The sequence below is a fragment of the Argiope bruennichi genome, chromosome 9 (genome assembly GCF_947563725.1).
Source record: "Argiope bruennichi chromosome 9, qqArgBrue1.1, whole genome shotgun sequence".
In the NCBI taxonomy this organism is placed as follows: domain Eukaryota; kingdom Metazoa; phylum Arthropoda; class Arachnida; order Araneae; family Araneidae; genus Argiope; species Argiope bruennichi.
In genome coordinates, this window is record NC_079159.1 from 125,738,833 (window position 1) to 125,762,983 (window position 24,151).

The following is a 24,151-nucleotide window of genomic DNA, read 5'->3' on the forward strand; positions in this document are numbered from 1 at the left end:
GTAGAGATCGTATACCAAATTTCAACTGTCTAGTTCCAAAAGTTTTTGAATTATCTTTATCAAAGACAAATTTTCCAAAAAATGTGTTTTTCGAATTCAGGGAGTCTAAAACGTGAGAATTCATCAAAATCTTGAGTACGAATTTTTTGACGATTACTGTACTTTCTCTATACTACGTATACAAGAAAGTAAAAATAAATAAACTAGTGAAGCAATATCAGTACTGTTATTTAGATATACTTTTCACATTGAAATATGCGAGGCAAGAAATACTTTCACGCCTGTGTCAAAGTTGGAGTGCAATTATTTTCTGACTTATACAAAGAAAACATTAACTTTTGTTCTGTAATTTTCAAATATTTAATGTTTTTTTAAACTTCATTTAATATTCAATATTAATTGTGATGACTTTGCTGTATTATGAAGTGAAATTAATCACAAGGTCAATCATTGCAAGTAGATGAACTGAATTTGGAGATTCTATGTTTTTCACATGGATATTTTGCATGCTCCTATATAGAAAAATCAAGGGATTTGTTTGTATATATGACAAATGGAATTACCAATAACACTGTATATCTAAAAGCATCGTAATGAATTTAAAGTGGAATACAACAGTAATTACAGTTTCTATAAACCAAAACACGAATGTAATAATATATATATAAATATTTAATTTTAACTAAATGCAATAAATAATATCCAATTTTCAATTGCGTTCATTTAAAATATAGCCAATAGTTACTGGGTTCAACTGGTCTAATATAAAGATTGATGAAAAGGGTGCAGTGGCTGGCTTTTTTGGTTTTATACATTATTTTAAACTAGCTGCCTTAGGCGATCACTTGGTTTGCCAATCTTAATGCTCATAAAAAATTTCAATTAAATATTTTATATAACTTTTTTTTTAATAACTTCACCATCAAAATATTTTTACGCTTCAAATTTTGATAGTCATATAATTCACACATATACTAAATCGATGAAAACAATATTCAACAATATTTGTTTTTAGATCCATATTTTTGATGTAATTTCCTACTTTGTAGCGCACTAACAAAACTGTATTTTAAAGGCTTTTTTTTTATTATTTATTATTATTATAAAAAAAAACTTCAAATTACCACACTGCAATTATTACATAAAAAAATTCATACTAATACTAGGCTTTTTTATGCAAAAATTTCTTGTTTATTTCTTAAAATATATTTTATCTTCCAAAATTACTGGGTTTTGCAACTTGTTTTTCATTTTATTTTAGGACAATCAATGTTGCTACAATATATGGGATACTTGATTAAAATGTCCATAAGAAATATTCGATTTTGACCACAAATATTTACAATTTACAAGTAAAAACATGTTAAGAATATACTTTGTTTCTTTGGAGGACTTTTATTTTCAAATCATTTTACAAATACAAGAATTCTATACACTAATATTTACAGGAGGGGATTATAAAGAGAAAAGCAGTTAATATAGGTTTGAGATACAAAAATTATATATGTACTCATTTTTTTTTATTTCCAAAAATGAATCTGGCCATCCCAAGTAGCTACTGCCATAGTACTAGACAATAAAGGATGCCACTGTAATTTATTTGCTGCCACATCAGGTTTTATAGACAGTTTATTCACTAATGTGGCATCAGCATAGTTATAAAAATAGACCTCTCCTTTTGCATCCCCACTTGCTACATATTGACCATCTGGACTAAGGTCACATTCGACTCCAAATCCAGAAACCTGCAAAAATTTAAACAATATGAGATGATAATAAAAAAGCAGGGCAGGATTATTTATTCATTTTTATTTAATGAAAATTGTCTTACTCTCAGATCATATTACAATGCATGATTTTGTGTATGTATAGGGGGGGGGGGGAGAATGCCATTCTTTTTAACTTTTCCATTACCAATTTTAGTTTTCTCCTATACAATTGTAAGAGAATTCTTTTGACATATTTTTCAAATACATGGCTTGCAATCAAAGACAAAAAAAAAAAAAAAAAAAAAAAAAATGGAAAAAAAAAATGAAGAATTTAATTTCAGTGTTTTTTTATTTTACATATTCAGTAAATGGGATACATAAATCATACATTCTATTTTCTTGTGACTTTCTCACCCTAAATTTGGTATTTATCCTTATCGCACCCCTCCTTGGCAACCAATTTTCTCGCCAAACTCTCAGAACGGTTGCCAGAGCATAGTGGCACCTTACATGCACCACATAAGAGAAAAAGTGTATAAATGGTTCGATAATAATTACCATAAACTACTTTATATTACAAAACTGTAAAATCAAAACACATAATACAAATACTTATAGGGACATTGTATAAACATTTTCTCTACTAATAGTAAAAATCAATGCATTTTGCATGTTGAAGCTCTGAAAGCAAAACTATTTGACCTAGAGCTACTAAATTTGGCAAATATGTACTTTGGTAGATGGAAATGTGCAACTCAAAGTAATGTTTTTTTTTTGAAATTTTAATTTAATTAGAATGTTTTTTGTTTTAATTAATAATTTGGTAAAATTTCAGTTTTTTTTTTTTTTTTTCACAATAATTTCCCAAGTTACACAAACAAGCAGTACAAAAATGATTTTTAGAGCACCTTAAATTTAAATGATTTTTAGAGCACCAAGACATTTTTGTACCCATTTAGGTAGCGAGAACCAACTACCATATTGGAAGCTTCTCATCCTTATATCTGTAATGATATAGGAGGAAACCATGTTTATATCTTTGTTACATCTATGAAAAGTTTGTTGAAGACAAAAGCAAAATATAAATGCATTGCAAAGAGATTCCAGTTTTCTTTCTTTTTGGTTAGATTTAAATTAGACAGACACTGAAGTAGTTTTCATCCATTAGAATCAGTTGTTTCCATATTGGATAATGAAAATCTGAGACAGCTCAGAAATAACACTATTATTGCCCAATGTTTAGAAAGCTGTTTAGAAGAAAGGAATAGAAGTACTAATGCAGAAACCAAAACCATTACTGCAGCTAAACTGAATGGCACAATAATAAGTCATATATTCATACGATAAAAACAAAAATATCTATGAACTACTCTAAAGATATTCTTATGTTTATAGCTTTTTCCAACAAGTATTATTTGATGTTATTTGATAAATATAATTTCTTTATCCCTGAACTTTGACTGTTACAGACTGAGAGGAAACAGGAATTAACATGCATGGGACATTATCCACAAAAATTCCTTGCAACTACAATAACTTTTTAAGAATTTAAAAAAAAAGTAGGTATATTACTGTTTATTGACATATAAGATCAGATATACATTATCGGCTATAAGATTCAGCAACACCTACAGTAATTTCTCCAATCAGAATATAAATGCATTCTGAAAAAAATATAAATATATTCAAGTAGAAATGTAATTTAGAATTCTTTTTAAGGAAGTAAAGTTGTTTTGGACTGCAAAAGCTTCTTTTTCATAGTGACTGATAAATTAAGATCTTTCATACACAATAAAGGAGATATTGACAATCCCATATATTTTAACTGTGTAAAGTAAAAATAAAAATGTACATTTTTTTTAGTCTGTTATTTTGATAATTTCATATTATACAAAGTAGGCCTTTGAATCTTGCTTTTTGCCAACTTTTAAGCAGGCACATAATACAGAAATTAATTCTCTTTTCAAGCTATAGTAATTATATCTTCTTTTTTAAGATAATTGAAAAAAAAATCATCAACCTTACCTTGTGACCAATATATGTATTTTTCTTTCTTTTATAAGGTCTCCGAGATGAAAATGAAGCAATATAGTCTCCATTTGTTTGGGCAATAAAGCTTGAGTCAAAAGGGTTTATTTTCAGTGATGGACATGTATATCGTTCCTAAAGTAAGTTCAAAGAAAAATTAGTAAAGCATATAAGTGATTGATTCATATTATGTTTAATGATGTAAAAAAATATTTAAACACAATATGAATCAATCACTTATCATTTAAGTATTAACATTTATATAAGATAACACAGAAGAGTATACAAAGTATATGAGATAGATAAAACTAAAAGTATTTTTAAAGGTATGGCTGCATTCTAGTTAATTTACAAATATACTAGAATGCTGCTATTGTTAATGGAAGTATAAAACAGCAAATGCTAAAAAATATATCAACGTGAAAATCTTAATAATTCTCCAAAATTACTTATTAATTCCTATATTGATAAGAAACATATAATAAATTCCTAATTTTCAATGCTCAGTTATATTTTCTAAAAATGATTTTTTTTTTTAAGACGAGGCTGAATAGGACCATTAACAATTTTTGAATTAGACAGACATATTAATCTTAACGGATTTATTTTAACATGTGTAAAGATTACTGTTCAGAAGGAAGATTAATATGTTTTCCTGCTCGTCCATCTATATATTTATATGTTAGGGAAACCAGGATATTTTATGATGCATCTTGAAATTATACTACTAACTAATGCATGGTACATAATTTATCTTCATTTCTAATTTTTGAATGAACAAATGAACTTAGAATTTATTGAAAGATTCATTTACATAATAATAAATTTTTTATTCACTAAAATATCACAATAAAAAATTTTGTAATTTAATATATGTAAAATTTTATAAAAACAGGATCCTTTTTTCTCTCTTTCTTCTTTTTCTAGCATAACATAAAATTTTAAAAAAAATTAAATATTTAAATGGTAAAAAGTTTATCATATAAATATAAAAATCCAAAAGTTATTAGGATTATTTTCATGAGGACAGGAAGGATAAATCGTCCAAAAACATGCTCAATGAAGCATTTTTTTTTTTTTTTAAATAAAACAATTTTGCAGGACAGTTATTTTTCTTCTTGGACTTTTTAAAGAAGTCTTCTTTCAATTTAAATATTTTTAGTATACTCTGCTTTCTCTTGCATTTTGGTAAGGGGCAATCAAATGAAAATGAGATAGACTATATAACGAGCACAGCACAGAAGTTGGTACATAAGCAACAACTCTAGGAAATCAGGAAAGGAACAGCTCAAACGTTCAATGCTGTTTTTGTTAGACATGCTCAAACTGAGGTCAGTGAGTAGTGTGTGTGTGTTCCGAAAGCATAAAGGAGGCCAGAAAAGAGGAACTGTATGCTGACTATGGAAGGAGTATCAAGAAGTGACCTTCATACCTGAATCTCAGCTATGTATGTTAAATGCTTTTGAGAGGAATAAATGATACTGAACAAAACATCAACATTCACTACAGCACCTGCAATGGTATCATGATAAAGAATATCATTTCAGGTCCCATATTGTCGTGGGAGATGAAACAAGATGTAATCCTTTTGAATCGGGAAGCAAGAGACAGAGCCAACATTGGAAATACACGGATTTACCATCAATGGAAACATCTGAACACCAGTTCCTGGAAAGTCACAATGAACTTTTTCTTTGTTTACAAGGGTCTGCTGTTAATTAATATCCTGTAGCATGGCACCACAATTAACACATTCATCATGTTTCATATCCCTCGGCAATACGGGACAGGAAATAATATTCTACATCATGATACCATTGCAGTACTGTAGCAAATGTCAACATCGTGTTCAGTATCATTTATTCCACTCAAGTGCATTTTACATACACAACAGACATTCAAGTATGAGGTAACTTCTTGATACTCCTTCCATAGTCAGGGCGCTGTTTCTCTTTTCAGGTCACCATAGTGATGTTAGAACACACACACACCTCACTTACTCATTCACTGACCTCAACCTTTCATTCATGAAAATCTCACAAAAATTGAAGCTCGCCATCAACTCTAAATGCCCAGGTATTTTAATAAATGGCATCATTCCATTGTAGGATAATGCTCCCCTACATGTTGATCAGGATATTATGATTATGATGGGAAGTCCTTGTGCATCCTCCATATTGTCCAGATCCTTTCCCATATGATTTCCATATTTTTTGAAGCCCTGAAGTAAAACATCTGTGGGCAAATTCATTCATATGAACAATTGCAGTTCTGGCTACAAATAGGATTCCATAAGCAACTGCAAATATTTTTCTGTGAAGGCAATGAGTGTTTTGTCTTACAGTGGGATAAATGTACAGATAGCTATGATGATAACTTTTGAAATAATAAAGGCCTTAATTATTTTTTGTCTTTCCATCTTGTTTTCATTTGACTGCCCCTTAAATATTGCAAATATGCTTTTAAAGCACTTTTATTTATTTTTTCAGGATTTGCTGTGTAGTATTTATATACTTTTTATACCTTTTTGATCATACTATCCACTTTAAAAAGTTAATGCAACTAAAAGTAATTTGAAATGATATTGAATTTCATGGTCGTGCACTGCATGTGTCGTAGAATAAAAAGTCCTTAACGGAAAAAAAACAAACTCATACAGACAATGTATTGTAATGGTCAAAAAATTCGGACACATGATATTGATGAATTTTCTTTTTTTGACCTCCCTAAGTTCAAAAAACACATTTTTAGCATTATGTCTGTTTTTCTGGGGCAAAAATAACTCAAAAACGCATTCAGTTAGATTCGAACATAGCATTTACACCAAAGTTGCAGATGTCTATCAAATTTTGAGCAAATAATAAAGCATGTAAATACTATACTATATGTATATTAGTAATGCGTACTAAGGATTAATCACCAAAAAACTTACCAAGGATCATAAGATAGATTGAATTAAAAATAGTAAATTTATGTTAAAAGTTCATATTGTACACTAATGGCATGAAAGAACTTTTCTGCTTTACCCAAGATCCAAAATTTTTTGCAAAGCTTGGGTGATAACAACTTCATTAAAGAATATGTGGAAAAGTTTTGGAAAGACTCTGGATTAGTATTTATTCTTGAGATTTTATTTATTGATTTCTTAATATGCAGTAGAAATTTCATATAAGTTTTGTATCTTATAAGCCATGAGTATTAATAACAGATACATGATTACTAACAACAGTTTGATAACAAACTGGTCATAAAAAATTAAATGCAATAATGTTAAAACTCATTATTTATTATAAATAGCTCATTTTTACATGTACAATGGCAGAATCAAAAAGAAGGAAATAAATATTTATACTATTATCATATTGTAGAGAAAATGTCTATGTTAATCATTTCCTAGACCATTGCACCTCATTAAAAAAAAAAAAAAAAAAAATTGATACTCACATATATAAACTTCAGACAGGACTGAAATCCAGCCAGTAGGAAATTGTAATGAATTGATAAAAGAAATAAGACTGACAAGAGAAGTAGAGTTACATGCAAAACAGTATTATAGTCTGCACAATTATGCTTACTCTAACAAAAATTACAGACACTGAAAAAAAAAAAAAAAAGAATACAGCTCATTTGTATTGTTCACATCTTTTACCTGAAATTCAAAAGAGGACCTACACACTGGAAAATAGAAAAAATTACCTCTAAGAATAAAGTAATTTTTTTATTGTTCATTAATAAAAATATTGGAATATGCAGTCAAAATAAGAAATCATAGTTTATTAATATGATAATTACTTAGGATAGGGAAAAACAAAAATTAGTCATTTAAAAATTATGAATTAACTTGAAATGCTTACTAAAAATATTTGATTTGACATAATGGCTCCGCTGTTAAAATCCCACACCATTATTGTACGATCAGCTGAATCATGACTTACAACATTCGTACTGCAAACAAATTCATTTTTGTTTAAGAAAGCTATATCTAAAACCTAAAATAAAGGAATAAAAATAAATATAGCCCATATAAGAAACTGCAGGGAAGTATACACATATAAATTAATAATATTATCACTTATTTTATAATTAGTAAATATACAGTTATCATGTTTCATTTTTTACTTTAATTGCAATTAATTTATTCTAGTAACTTGTGTGCACTTGTCTATTTAACTGTTTTTCCTTAGACTGTGTTCACAAATGGCCCTCTGAGTTACACTGCATTGTAGAAATAAAAAACTTTCTCCAACAGACCACAACATTAGCAGAAGAGTCTTATGGTCGATTATTTCCGTGACATTGAAGCAAGTTATCAGTTTTCAATGCAGCATAGCATGAATTGGACTTCCAAACTAAGCATCTATTTACACCCATCTATTTAAAATAATAAATCTGTTAGTGCACTGTTATAAATTATTTCTATGTGGTTTTTCAACAGAGTTTGCATTTACTTTCAAATTCAGAATACAATTTCAATTTGGTTTTAACTTATTTTTAGTATGAAGAGTTGTGTTTAATGATTCTTTAGGGTGATTTACTTCATTGAATATTACTTAAAATTATCTATAATATTTCTAATATAACATAATTTTTTTTCCTTTAAAGATGGCCCATACTATGTTTCTGAAAATTTCATTGCTTAATAAATATATAAATTATGTTATTGCATTAAATAAATTGTGTTATATAAATAAATTTCAGTCACTGATACGCATTTAAAACAAAGCTAATTCCTTTGAGATTTCATCTAAAAATTTCATTCAGTTAATTTTTACCATTACCTTTTAGTATGAAAAATTGAGTTCCTAGATTTTCTTATTTAAAAAAAAAATAATAATTTTCTGGTAATAAAATATGATAATATTTTTTTTTTTTTTTTTTGTAACTTTATTAAGAAAAAAAAATGTTTTAAAACATTTCTATGCAGGAATTTATGAGAGTTAAAAACTTATGACAATTTCCTTCTTATATATAATTTAAAATCCTCTTTGTTTCACATATAATTTTTAAGCTTTTGAAAACATAGTTAATTTTTTGAAAACATAGTTAATATCTTATATATTAATTTTTAAAAAAAGTTCTGTCAAAACAATTCAGAAGATAGAATAATATGTTATTAAAACTTCGTTATTTATTAAAATGGGGGGGGGACCTGTGACAAAAAATTTGAGGACTTATCAGAAGGGGAGAGGATTTCCCAAAATTAATTAATACATAATAAAAGTAACTACTAAATTTTTGTTTCTTCTATAAACATTAGTGATACTTAACAAATTTTTTAACCTGGATGTAAGACATGAAATAATCCAAAGATTTAATAAAAATACAAAAACAGATATGAAATATATAAAAAATTAAATAAGCAATGTAAACTAATAGAGATGGTGTCAATATAGCATTGGAATAAAAAATATTTATGTTGCTAATTTTATACACTATGGAGAAAATTATGGAATCTTAGAATGCTTTTAGATTCTACAGCACTACTCGAAAGATATATTTTTTATTTCGAATGAAAACTTCTGATATCCTCCATAAGATTCAATCATATGACAAAAACCCAAAATAAATTTCTATGACAATAGTTCACTAATTGGTAAATTTATAGAAATTGAGTTTGGAAGTTAACTCATAGCCTTTTTGCTAATAAACTAAACCTTCTCTTGTTTAAATTGTGTTCATTGTGTCATTGTTAATTTGTGTTCATAGCATCAAATTTAAGAATTTTGTAATAATACGATATTTAAAAGTTATCTTTGGAAAGTTTGGAACTTCTTTGGAAAGTTATATATTTCATATTTGTAAGCATGAACAAAATATAAACTGAAGCAATGACTAAAAGTTAGAGAACTGGATGCAGTTCTGCAAACAGGAATCACTATTTCAATGAATTCAGGTTCATTGATTTTATATATAAACTTCAGAGTGTCAAATATAACATGCAAAAGTATCATCATTTCCAACACAAATTAAGTTTAATTAATTTTGTTTTACTTTTAAAAAAACACTTTAACTTCATATAGTAAAGATATTGATGCATCTGATTTCCAAGTGAAAAATTATTATTTGATGGTTAATTATTTAAGTCTGCTTATAATTAATTGAAACATTTTATGAACATGATAACTATATCTGAGAATTCTTTGTATAACAGTATATAGTACCATTCAATGAAATATACTATTATTTATAAATATTGTTGTTCCTTGCAATATTTTTCAATAGGAAAATGAGATGCAAATGATGATGCAAGTTTTTAGATCAAAATAATTTAATTTACAAACAATTTTTAGGAAACAAAACTAACAATTTCAAATGTGTAAAAAGTGTGCTTATTTAAATCATTTGCAATAGCACATGAATTATAACTACTACAAAACAGCACACATTGCAGTTCATTATGTTCAATAGTTTAAATAGCTTCAAAATTAGATTTTAGAATTTTCCATTTTTTACAGTCTGGTGAAGTGAGGAACAAACTTTCTGAAAAATTTTCCATATCTAGAGAGCCAAGTTTAGCCCAGCATTGATGCCACACTCTTTCCAAACAAGCATTTGGTACCAGATCCAGTCATCCAATATATAAATATATATAAATTTTTAATATATATATATACATATGTATGCGATTATCTATATGATAGTTTTTATTTAAAAAATATATCTGTGTTCCTAACAACACCACTAATTCTCTAGTTTATATCAAAATTTACACATAAACAATTCAAGAAAAGTAATTTCTACTAATGAATAAAAAACACATTTGATTAAATTAGAACAAGAGAAAAAGAAACATACCTACATTATATCTACTAGACATACGGATGACAAAAAGATTAGCCATGAACTAGAAAACAAGCAATCTCAAAGAAAGTCATAAAGAAAAATTAATATTGTATAATATTGTTGTGGTGATTTTGACTTGGCAACATTTTCTGAATCCAGTATCAAATATTTGCTTTGGATGTGTGAGAACTCAATGTTGGCAAAGACTAGCCCTTGAAATATGTGAAATTTTCTAATAAGTTTGATACTCACCTAACCAGACTATAAAAAGTGGATAACTCTGAAATTTAGTTTTGGAGTTAATCAAACTATTAAAAGTAATGAACCCTGCAATTTGTGTATTATGTAGTACAATTTGTGTTCTAACAATTGAATTACCACAATTTCCTGCTTATAATCCACAGATTATCTGTTAAAAAAACAAGAAAATTATCATGCCAAATTATTTTTGTCAGGGTTAAAAGTAGCACCTGTGGATTATGTGCAAGATATTATGGTATATCAGTACACTTTTCACACACCTGAATTTATGTGTTTGTATTCTAAAAATTGTTTGTTAATTGAATTCAAAGAGCTTCCATCATCATTTGCACCTCCTTTCCCAAATGAAACATAGTGTAACAATATAAATATATCAGATAGGGTTGCCACTCAAAACTGGAAAAGAAGTTACCTGTGTTTCCCTTGTTTTTTGTTTCAAAGATATGAGGAAATGTGTGAATAGCACTCGTGTATTAGTTATAATGCAATATGATTTTAAGAGTGAAAAAAACAAGGAAAGGAAGCAATAATTTAACCTTATTCGAAATAATAGCATATTAAAAGAAAAATTTATATTTACATTTAAAAGACAATTTCTCTTTATTTATTATATAGAATTTGGAAAGATAAAATTTATGTATTAAGGGGGGGATGGTATATATTAATTCTCATGCTCTTCAATTGTAAATCAGACAAAATTAAGGACTCAAGTGAAATAAAACACGAAAAAAATTTGTTATCATGATACAAATCTTTTAATAATTATTTTTAAAAAAAACAAATCATTTTAGATACTAAGTTTAACATCAATGATGACTCTTTTGAATTTGCTGGCAGTTTTGTAGGTTTTCCTCTTTTGACATGACTAGTAAGTGCCAGTTTTCCCATATTATTTAGGCTTATTACCTTCTAACAAAGTGAGTAGTACATAACAAATGGATTTTGTGGAACTCCTCTAACCCATGCAGCAAAATCAGGATTTATTTTTTTATCCCTCCAATTCGTATTAATACGGATTTTGATCAATTCATTGTTGTAAAATAAAATATCTAACCTACTTTGAATAAGCTGACAGTTTCTCAAATAATAAACAAACCATTCAATGAGCTCTAGTAGATTCAACCCCATCCTGCTTCTTCCACAGAGTGATTGCTCGAGCCAAAGAAATATATTCTATTTTTTCATGTAGTTACAGCTGTCTCAAGCAAGCTCATTCGCTGCAATTCGGGAATCTCATGGAAAAAGAACAACTGTCACGCAAATCGAAATTGGACTGATCTATACAGGAAAACGGAAAGAGAGTAGAAAACGGGCGAGTTTCCACATTACACAATTGCGAGTGGTATTATTCCATTTCCAGAAGCTATGGCTACGATCTTTTACTCTCACAATTTTCAGAGATAGGCATATTTTTAGATGGGGAAAAAATAACTGAGAAACTTAAAATTTAATTCATTTTCCCAGTTTTTAAGAAAATTTTCAAATTTTCCTGTCAATTTTTAAATTCCCTGTGTTTTCCCGGTGGCAACAGCAACATCGTAATGTTTCAGAGTTCCGTAATGTGACAAAGTGGTCACGAGCACCTCCACATCATAATTTGGAATAGTTACTTTAATTTGTTAGTTTGGTGAAAGTTAAAAATAATTGAATTAGTTTATATGAACGCAATAAAGCTCTAACGTCATGACATTTGGTATATAATTATTAATGTATTTTTTCTTTAATTAATCAAATTAAAATAATATATAGATTATTTATGGGGTAAATAGATTCCCGGTAGCGTGGCAACCCTGATGAGAGCACATTTCATGTTACAAATAATATTAAATATAGTCATCAGAATCAGAAAATATTCCAATTAATGAATAATAACCCATCACACAATATTGCGCATGTTAAATGCACATGGAAATCGTATAGAACAATATATTAAAATATGAGAATAATTTATTATTATCATTATTTGATTAACCTAAAATAATTACAAATTAGCAGTTATTAGTCAAATAATAATTTTTAAACAAATATAAATTGGCTTTCTTTGAATTTTACAAGCAAATTTTGTCAGAAGAAATTAAAGATTCTTGACATTGGATATTTTGAAATTTTCTTAATCATAAAAATAAAAATAATTTTTTTTTCAATTATTAAATTAAAAAAAGTCATTTTTCAGCAGGAATATTAAAAATCACTATCTTAAAATAGTTTTTACTCACTTCTTCACATTTGGACAGAAATGTTCTTACTGGTAAAGAAGAATTAACTCTCAAATCAAACCCCAAAATAGCATTTTTTGTTCCAAATAAAATAACATCTTCTATGACTGGATGAATCGCAATGCTGGAAACATGATTGTGAATTTTATATATCACATGTGATTTGCCTAAAAAAACATTTTTAAAAAGAATTATTGCATCTTACATTAATTGTATCATTCATTATAAATGTAAAGTTGATATATATATATAAATTTTGAAACATAGTCGTGGTCGTAGACAAAACAGACACTTTGAATAATTTTTATCTTCGTTTTATTTCCCTCCCGGGAGACATGACTTTTTGTACAAGCAGAAGCAATGAGTATGAGGAAATGAGGAAAAGTTAAAAGAGATGGAAAATATTTTTCACCATGCTTATATACTGTCAGATTTTGATAGGGATTTCCAATACACATCGATCACAGACAAGGGAATCATAGGGATCTTTTAGAAGAATTTGTTTAAGTCAGCAATTTTCATCCCTTCACTCGGAGTGTGGGAACTTGGCAGCTTTTAGCTGCTTCTTTTAGAACTCGCGTTGAATTAATTAAATAGAAAAAGTGGAATTAGATCAGGAAATAAAGAACATTTTAGAATGAAGCTAAAATAGACTAAAGTAAGATAAAAGGACACACACATACACATACACACGCACGCGTTAAGTGTTTACAAAGGCAATACTTAAATGCTGAAATCCGATTGATATTTCTGCAGTGTTTCTATTCTTATGGGGGGAGAGGGGGGGGGCAGAATTTTAAGAAAATTCCAGAACTATAAAATCACATATTTTGGACATAAAAATGCAAATGATAAATTAAAATTAAAATTTAAATGCGCTAATTTTTATGCAAACGATTTCTAAATGCTTAAATGAACACAATAACGCTTGTTTCGTTTTCTAGATTCCATTGCAAGCGCTTTTAACAGCTGTTACTATGTTAATTTCACACAAATTAATAATGAGTGTTTATTTCACAAATTAATGTTCACTTAAACTTACAAAAAAAAAAAAGAAAAAAAACTTAAAAATCTATTAAGAACCTCTACCCTTACTTTTAACCAGTACTAAAATGAAGAGAAAAATGCATGAGGCAGAAACAAATCTGCATTTACATTAAAAATATTTAGGAAAAATCAAAATTATTTAACAAATGAACAAGAAACAGTGTGTCATTAAAATATGTTACATTTATATATTGATCAGTTAATATCTCAATTCCTAAAACTGGCAGATTATGTTAGGCACGGAAAAGCCCCTTTTTTATTTAAATCATTTAGTTCAATAATGTGTGAAAACGAGTAGAAAGCTGTTTGAAACCAGCTGTCGATATAACATTTAGCAGCCAACGAACAAATATCAAGAATTTTATATCCTTCTTCGGACAATTTCAACGGATTTCTGAATAATGATATTTTGAGCGAATAAATTCTCTTTACATGCACCGATGTAATCTCCCTCCAATTTTGAAGGACATTCGTCTTTTGAAAACACCTCCAAGAAATGTGATGCAGAATAACATATCTCAGTATAAATATAAAAATAGTACAATTATAGTACTTAATAATATTTATTTAAAAAAAGATTTAATCAAGAAAAACAGTAAAAATATTACTTCGGAACTTTTTTGTTTAAGAAATCATAAGAAATTACTTGTACTGAACAAAAACTTATGCTTTTATAAATGAATATAAGTTTTTAAAATTTCGTTTATTATTACAAATAATGTTAGGAATAAAATACTCATAGATAATAACTCCAGTAACAAATAACGTTTGCTTGCCTATTACCATTTAAAATGGAAAATAATTACAGATAATAATTATTAATTTCACAATTGAAATACCAATAAAAATTTATAATTAATCAAATACTAATAAAAACACACTTGGCTTAAAAAAACCTTGTTTTAAATTAATAAAAAAGTTTTAAAGGTTCCTTTGACAAAATTCCGAAGACTGCAATTTCTTACTCAACTCTTAAACTCTCTTTCATATTCTCTCATAGACAATCTTTATTGATCGAAAATTAACTCTCAACATTATTTTTGAATTGCGAAAATATCATTATCATTTTTAAATGAGATATAGCATAATTGCAAGAGCAGATCGAACCAAAATTCTTAATCCTCTTTATTTTTCGAAAAGTGAAAACCGATCTTTCCGATAGCTGTTGCCGGCCACATTCAGCAGCTTATCGCTCTTCTTATCGTAACGTGTACCCTCCAATTAAGGTTTGCAATACCGGTTCAAAAAGTTCAAAGCAAAATAATAGGCTTTAGATCTATCCCCCATGTCAACCAAATCATCAATTGATTTTGGCTTAGCTGAAATTTTTAGTGTATATAACTGAAAATGTGGATAATTTTTGGCTCCATATAGTAAAGTTTATCGTAACTTTTTTTAAGTTTATCGTAACTTTTTTTAAGTTTATAAGTTTTAACTTAAAATGTTAGACTACTTTTAAAATAAATGCTGTCATACTTTGAGAAAATGGGTTTAGGAAAGAATAGCAATAGCAGTAACAAACCATTAATATATTTAAAAGAATTCCCAAATTATTAACAATTACAGAAATCGGAAAGAATAATATTTAATTTCAATTTTGTGAACTTACTATAAAAAGAGTTCTGTAAAAATTTAATACTTTTAAGTATCTTGGCCACAAAAATGAAGCATCTTTGTGTTTTTAGGCATATACTTTTGTCTGTCTTGTAATTATGCACAGTTTTTATTGAAAGATGTGCACATCTTACTTTTAAATGTGCATTTTTTAAATATTTAGTTATGTTGTAATAATTTAGTTCTCCTGTTAAACAAAAGTTCTGTTGTAAAATAAAAAATATTTTAATTTGCAAAAAAAAAAAAAATGTGTAAATTGCTTTGCTAAAAAATTAAGTCAAATTTTATAAGATTAGTAATAAAAATAATGTCTGAACTTCTCCAACATTTCTTAAAATTAACAAATCATCATGTTAGTTGGATTGTGTTGACATCATAATAGAAACATAAAATTAATAAAACTCATGTTTACCGCCAAATCTTTTTTATTTTTTTTTCTCTTTCTAACGTCATTATTACACGCGATTTCGCGTGAATTTCATTGGCTCCGATCAAGGATCATTTCATCCATTTGCTATCTTTAAGGTCTAGTTTATATTTCATAACTAGCTGCCTTTGGCGACCAGCCGGTTCGCCAATCTTAATGCTCGTTAAAATTGTAATAATTAACTATTTTATGTAATTCCTACTTTAATAGCTTCTTCATTAAAATATTTTAAAACTTCAAATTTCAATTCACTCAGAATATTATAAAGGCCTTCAGTCATAGCGTAATTTGTATTTCTCTAATTTTCTGTTAGCTCCCATAGAATTTATGCTTTAAATTAAAGTGTAAATGATTAATCTGCAATTAATATAATAATATTTTTTTACTAAAACAAAGCATTTTTTTTTTTTTTTTTTTTTTTTTTGTAATATGATTACTGAAAACAGAGTCACTGAGCATTCAAACCTTATGGGCACTAAAGAATATCTTTCTTAATTTATGTAATATCTCAAGAATTTGTCGACAAAATTTTTTCAGATTCATCTTGAGCAGGTATATAAATTAACAATGTTTAATTTTAAATGCATCAAACACTAAGAAAATAAACAGAATCGTTTAAAATAATCGGTCGAAAACAGGCTAAAAAAATTACTTAAAAAACGACAAACTTAAACTAACATAAATACAATTTAATTACAAAAGCATACAACTAACCTAAAAATAATTTAAATCGAGTCCGCTTCGGTTGAAATGTAAACAATCAGAATACAATGCGCAGCCGTGAATTTTCAACGCCAGTTACGGTAAAGCAAATGCGTGAATTTTTCTAAGCCAGTTGGGGTAACGCTATGTAGATTAGAAATTTTTAATTTCCTTTAATCTGTTTTATTTTAATTCAAAAGTACTTCAGAATGAATCTGAAAGATCGATTAATTAACAATGTTTAATTTTAAATGCATCAAACATTAAGAAAATAAGCAGAATCGTTTGAAATAATCGGCCGAAAAATGTTAGCCCTAGCCTCATTGCTGATGGGGGGGGGGATTGTAGCCTTACTTATGTGGCGGTGGGGAAAATGAAAGGATTGTTTTTGGCGGGAAAGTTAGTTTTTAATTAATAATTAAAATTCTAATCAAAATTTCAAAAAAGGAACCCCAGGTGCACATTCCCGACCTCCAAGGTATACACGTACCAAATTTGGTAGCTGTAGGTCAAATGGTCTTTTCTGTAGAACGCCAACACACACACACATTGAACTTTATATATAAGTACAGATAATCCGTAAAAAGCACTCTTTGCATTGAAATGAAACATGACAATAGATATCATATTTTCTATCATATAAAGAAAATTAATTAAAAATACTTGTTATTTAAAACTAAAAAAATAAGAAATATAATGCATTTTATTATGATTGACAGTACTTTAAAGTAACACTAGATTATTGATGAAAAATATAAAAACGTAAAAAAATAACTATTTACAAATAATATTTTAAAATACTTCATAAAAATTATATAATTAATGCGTCAAAGACGTGTGAAAAATCGCAAACGCAGTTCAGTGTAGAGACCGACTTTACACAATTTATATTTAGGCAGTATATCGTTTTATTTATCCCCCCCCCCTTCAGAAAGATAAGCGGTCTTGTAGTCATGACTGCACAAATGAAACTGAAAGGATTAAAACCCTTGCTAGAGTAAAATCCTATTTCAAATAAGAGTGTTAATTATAACAGTCACTTCAAAATGAGCACGTTGTACGTTTCCCCTTTTTATTCACATGGTAATTGGCATTTCGGCCAGATGTAACGTCAACCATTTTCCCACACATAGTTAAATGCCTATGGACCGCCAGATGTGGATCCTTTTCACTAGTAGTCATTATGTCTATAGACATTTGTTACATCCAGGTGAAGGGACACAGATGTTGTAGAAATGATTAATCAGCAGCAACCGTTGTCATTAGGTGTCGAAGTCAGGTGGCCTTTAGTCGGTGTTAGCTGTGAATTGATTATAATTAACATGTTTTCGGGAAGGGCCAACTAAAAAGATGGATCCTGAATAGTCACTCCCACGATCGAGTGGAGAACCATTGAGGAAGCACTGATGGAGCAGCTATTGGGTGATAGGGAACTCAAGTTCACCAATGAGAAAATCAAAGGCGTAGATCTGATGGAAATAAATGCGGTATAATGTATTTTTTGTTTTTGTTGGGAGATAAAGGAGAAAGAAGAGCAGTGACATGAGTCAAAAAAGAATTCGGAGATACTTTTTTTCACCCCTCTATTATCCGATTTGATCGAGGAACTATTTCAAGATTAAACTTTCAAATGTTGTGTGAATTCTGTAAATAATATTAACCTAGATGAGAACAGTTTTTTTTTTTTTTTGTACCTACTTATATCAGGCTGTAAAGAAAAGAACTGTTTCGTTACGCTACTCTCTTATTTGATTGCTCTGGATCAAGATATTACAACGTGCTTCTCTTTATATTAGCAAACACCTGATTTTGCTCATATTTTCGAAAATCTAATGATTCACAGACACTTACCCAACCCAATCTGATCTTGGAGAGAGAAATACTAATGTACTGAAGCAATCTTTTGATAAAAACATGGATTAATAACGCCATCTAATAAAACTCATTTCATTCCAAAGCCTGACGCAAAGGATGCGTGCCGAGTTCAGCCCTGAGGAGAATCCAACGCCAACGCAAACATGCATCGATCTTTCCGAAGGGATTAGCAGCTGTAAAATAACGAGACTCAGTGATTCGATGAAGCAATGATATTGTTTTGAATTTCATTACAATGCAAAATTAATTTTTCAAAAATTATTAAAACTAAAGAAAATGCATCCATTCAAACAAAATTAGAATACCTGAAAAATCTCCTTATTTAACGGTTTTAAAATAATTTTTGCGTAATCTATACTTTGATTTTATGGCGAAAATACGTTAAAAGTCTGCTTTTTTTTAAATTAAAAGTTCTAACAAAAATTTTGGAAAATCCGTTCTTAGTAAGTTTCTGGTACCCAAGGCACAACTTCCTGCCAAATCTCATGCTCTTAACTTCAATAGTTTGTACTGCATATTGCTCTGTCAATCCGGACAAACCTTTCTATGCACGTTAATACTTCAATGAGAAACAAGAACGAAAAAAAAAAAAGTGTATGAGTTAGAAAAAGTGAAAAGCAGAAATTGTTAAAAAATAATAGTACTTAAACTCTAAAAATAAAAATTTTTGAAAAACTGTTTTTTCCCCCCTATTTCTTCAAAATTTTTAAACACCAGATCTAGTTTGTTTGTTTTTTAATAAAAATCAAAATTTAAGGTGATTAGTCTAATTCATAATGATTTTCAAATGCATGGGGACATTTGAAAGAAACACCATGCAAAAAATTCACGATATTCAAAAATCTACAGCTTCAAGTTAAAATTTCCTCATAAGGCATTTTATGCAATCGACTAACGTAATTACACACCGCAATGAATTACAATAGAATATAGTGAAGATTTCTCTAAAATTACATATTAACGAGAATGATGATCAGATGTACTGATATACTAAAAAAGTTATACTGCAATTGTTTCAAAAGCAGCTTCTACTATGTTAGATATATCTCTGACGCACCAAATCCACCCTTGCAGTAATCCTATTTTCCGTTGATTGGATCAATCTGCATATTTTTCTTTAACAATGCATAAAAGTTTAAAAATTATTATTTATAAAGGATAACTAAAATAACTTCTTCACCATTTAAAACATTGAAAATTGGAGTTCGAACGTTTTTTGAGGCGCAACAAATATGATACAGTATTATTGCATTCTATTTCTTCGAAATAACCATTCAGTAAACGACAAAGCACACTATTGACGAAAGAGGGAGCTGGGAAAAAAAAAGTTTATATTAACATATAGAAAAAAATTATCTTTACTTATTATTAAGAACTAAGCAAGACAAATTTTATATATTAAGGGACAGGGAATATATTACCTCTCATGTTCTTTAATTGTTAAGTCACACAAAATTAAGGACTCGGGTGAAATAAAACACAAAGCATTTTTGTTATCGTGATAAAAAAAAAACATTTAATGATTACTTAACAGAAAACATTACAAAGAAAGATTTTTTTATTATTATTATTTATTCATTTTTGCCGATTCGAGGTATTTGGGCATAAATTTCTGCATATTTTTCTGCCATCACTATTCTGGAGTTTATTCTTAACAAATAAGGTACAACATTTCTGTATGGCCTAACGTACATTTTTTAGCTATTTCACTTTCAGTGAACGTATGTAAAAATATTTACGATGTTTCATTGAATGAATTAAAAGATGAATGTGACGCAAAAAATTTTAATGCCCATAAAAATTCGGCTATAAATTATTGTTCTTAAATTGAAAAGTTCGAAATCGATTTATTTTCCGGGATTAAATTTGAAGTTTTCGGACTTGACATATCACCTTTTCTTTTATTCTTTTAGATACAAAGTCTAATATTAATTACGACTTTTTGAACGGAGACGCAATTTTGTTTCCCCTTTTTTGGCATGACTATTGATTGTCTGTTTTCCCATATTACTTATTATATTCTTACAAAGCGAGTGCTACACAACAAAATGATTTTGTGGAACTTCTCGAACCCATTCAGCAAAATCAAGAATGGTTTCTTTTTCTTATATAATCCATATTAAACACGGATTTTCAGCAGCTCATTGTTTTTAAAAAAATTTTAATCTACTTTGAAAAATCTCACAATTTCTCAGATAATAAACAAACAATTCAATAAATTCATGTGTGAGAAACTAAATACTACAGTAATGTTACTTACAAATGTTACGCATCAATGTCACATCTGTATTACATACGGATTTTGAGCAGTTAATTGATTTAAAAATATTCTCTAATATACTTTGAATAAGCTCACAGTTTCTCAAATAATAAACCAACCATTCAATAAACTATCTTGTAGACTAAACACCACCGCATTGCTTCCGTAGAACAAATGTTGCTAATCTCGCCAGAGAAATGCATTCTATTATTTCGCGCAGTTGCAGAAGTCTCGCTCATGCTCATTGGCTGCATTTCAAGAATCTCATGGAAAAAGAATTAACTGTTTCGCAAATCGAAATTGAAACAATGTATACACACACACACACACACACACACAAAAAAAAAAAAAAAAGAGAAGAGAGGGGAGCGAGTTTTCGCTTTACACAATAGCGAATGGTATTGTTTCTGTTTCGGAAGCTATAACTACGATATTTTAATCTTGCAATCTTTAGAGATTGGTATTTTTTTGGATGGGGGAAAAAATAACTAAGAAACTTAAAATTCTCTGTATTTATGAAAATTTAAAATTTTCCTGCATTTTCTCAGTTTTTTTTGGGGGGGGAGGGGGGAGGGTTAAGACGATTTTTAAATTCCCTGTGTTCCCTGATTTTTCCCTGTTCTGCCGATGGCGTGGCAACCCTGGCTAAGCACCCAAGATCATGCTTGGAACGAAATGCTCTTTGACAGTTTGATATGGTTTTGTGATATTTTTTAAAATTTCCCTGACTTTTCCAAAATCGATAAAATTCCTTTCCCTTTCCTTGATTTCCTGGTTCTGTTTTCCCGATGTCACTGACAAAGTTCTCATATCAAAATCCTTTCTCAGTTAGTGGAATTCTCAAAGCAAAACCAAGTCACAAATTAGTTTTTCTCTACATATTTTTCAAAGCCCTAATAAAAAATCAAGAACTTTTCAGAACTCCTAAATATAGTAAAATAAAATTAAGGAGTCTTCAAGGATTTACATTATGCTGGGTATTGGGAAGAAATTCAAATATGAAAAAGAATTAATTTGCAATTCTGATTTCAGAAAGCATTATCACATTAATTCTATTTTTAAATTAAAAAGTATAAGGCAGATGAAAATTTTTATTTCATTAAAAACTAACAACTTATTAATATTAACAATTAAACAATTTTAGTATAAGGAGATACAAAAATTATACAGACAAAAAAAATTTATTGAAATAAATAAAATTTTAAATAAAAATTAATAAAAACATATTTTAAAATTAATATGCTTACAAAGTAAAGTAGTAAAAGAACAAGCATACAGCTAAAGAAATTATCATCATCATCTCATTAAAATACTTAAAAGTATAAATTTAATCAATCATTTAAAGTTAAACTCAAATAATTTATGATGTTTAAATTGAAAATATCCTATTTCAAGCATTAAGTACTTCAGTATAGAGTTTTCTGTATAAAACAAATAAGATATTACTAGCTCATTGGATATATTGTTTCTGCAAGAGTAACATATACACAATATTTTATTAACAAAAATAAAACATATAATGTTGATTTCCTCAACTTGAAAATTTTTATATTTAACATAAATTTTATAATGAACACTTTTGTTTTCTATTAAATATTTATTAACTGAAAGCATACTTAGCATACTAAAAATCAACATCAAAATAAAAAGAATTTCATACCACTTAGAGCATCAATTATATGTGCTTCATTCCCAAAGCCTCCTGCAATAATTTGTTCTCCAATTTTCGACCACTTTGATGCTCTTACACTAAAAGAGAAAGTAAGAGTCTGAGTTGGTTTATTCTGGGAATAAATATCCCAAATCTTTACAGTACGATCCAATGATGAAGATAGTAATAAATGACTATAAGGCACAGCACACCAACTCAAAGAACTTATGACATTCTCATGAGCAGTAATTGTTTGACTTAAGATTGAAGGGATACGAGAAATATGTTTTTTCTTATAAGCTTCAATAATTCTCTCATCCTTTCTATACATCCGCATCTTAAGTTCCAACCCATCTAATGTACTTACATCCACATCTTTACAGTCTGTGGTAAGTTGATCTAATTTAATTTTTTTATTAGATAAACCTTCTTGATGATCAATGTTGTTATTGTCTTCTTTACAAATATCAGTAATTGATGATGTAGTGCTATTGTCATCATGATCCTTAGTAGACAGAATTGGCGAATTTGATCGTTTTCCACAAATTGAAGTATCATCAGAACAAGATGGAGATATGTTCAATATCTCGAGTTCTGGCCCTGGCTTTTTGGGTCCGCATTCGATATCATTTATTGAAGTATCATCAGAACAAGATGGAGATATGTTCAATATCTCGAGTTCTGGCCCTGGCCTTTTGGGTCGACATTCGATATCATTTATTGAAGTATCATCAGAACAAGATGGAGATATGTTCAATATCTCGAGTTCTGGCCCTGGCTTTTTGGGTCCGCATTCGATATCATTTATTGAAGTATCATCAGAACAAGATGGAGATATGTTCAATATCTCGATTTCTGGTTCTGGCTTTTTGGGTCCGCATTCGATATCATTTATTGAAGAATCATCAGAACAAGATGGAGATAAGTTCAATATCTCGAGTTCTGGCACTGGCTTTTTGGGTCCGCATTCGATATCATTTAAGATAGCGGCAGAATTTAATAAATTATTCACATTGTTTTGAATATTCTCTTGTTCATCATCTGTGTCACTGCTCTCCAAATTCAAATAATCAATTTTTTTCGCAACCTCTTCTTTAGCTGCTGGGACACAAGCCTGATCTTTCGACAGCTCGGTAGAATCCGATACCTCTTTGTTGTCAGTATCACTATCATCTAAGCAGATACAGTCTACTTCCATATCAATCGGTTTCTGTATTTTTAAAGTAGGTGATGCAGTAGATTCAAAAAGTATGTCTACAACATCGGATTCTTCACCAGAATTTTGATCTTCATTGCTCTTTCCCATGGCCTTCTCTTGATTCCTATGGTTTTCCATTTCCCCATCAGAAAGGTACGACGAAACTAAATCCATCTTTACAATAAGTAAAATCTAAAATAATTGTTAAACATAGCACAAAAAAAATTACTATGATTAAAATTTTTAACTTATACAGTGAAAATCAAAACAGGCGCTACAGTTGACTCGCTATAAAAGTAAACAAAATGTATGGGACAATTTTCTAATCTATTCACTTCTTGTTTTGAAGCTCTTCATATAACAGCATTAATTAAGTTCTC

General features: G+C 28.7%; 1 protein-coding gene across 1 annotated transcript; it reads right to left on the minus strand.

Moving 5' to 3' along the window:
• Positions 1-1,388: 1,388 nt before the first annotated feature.
• LOC129983634 (uncharacterized) lies at positions 1,389-24,072 on the minus strand. The gene is made up of 5 exons (XM_056093171.1): positions 22,583-24,072; positions 12,998-13,164; positions 7,592-7,726; positions 3,735-3,872; positions 1,389-1,745 (listed from the first exon to the last, which is right to left on the minus strand). The coding sequence occupies exons 1-5, from the start codon at positions 23,943-23,945 to the stop codon at positions 1,521-1,523; spliced, it is 2,028 nt and encodes a 675-aa protein (XP_055949146.1). The 5' UTR covers positions 23,946-24,072; the 3' UTR covers positions 1,389-1,520.
• Between the last annotated feature and the right edge of the window lie 79 nt (positions 24,073-24,151).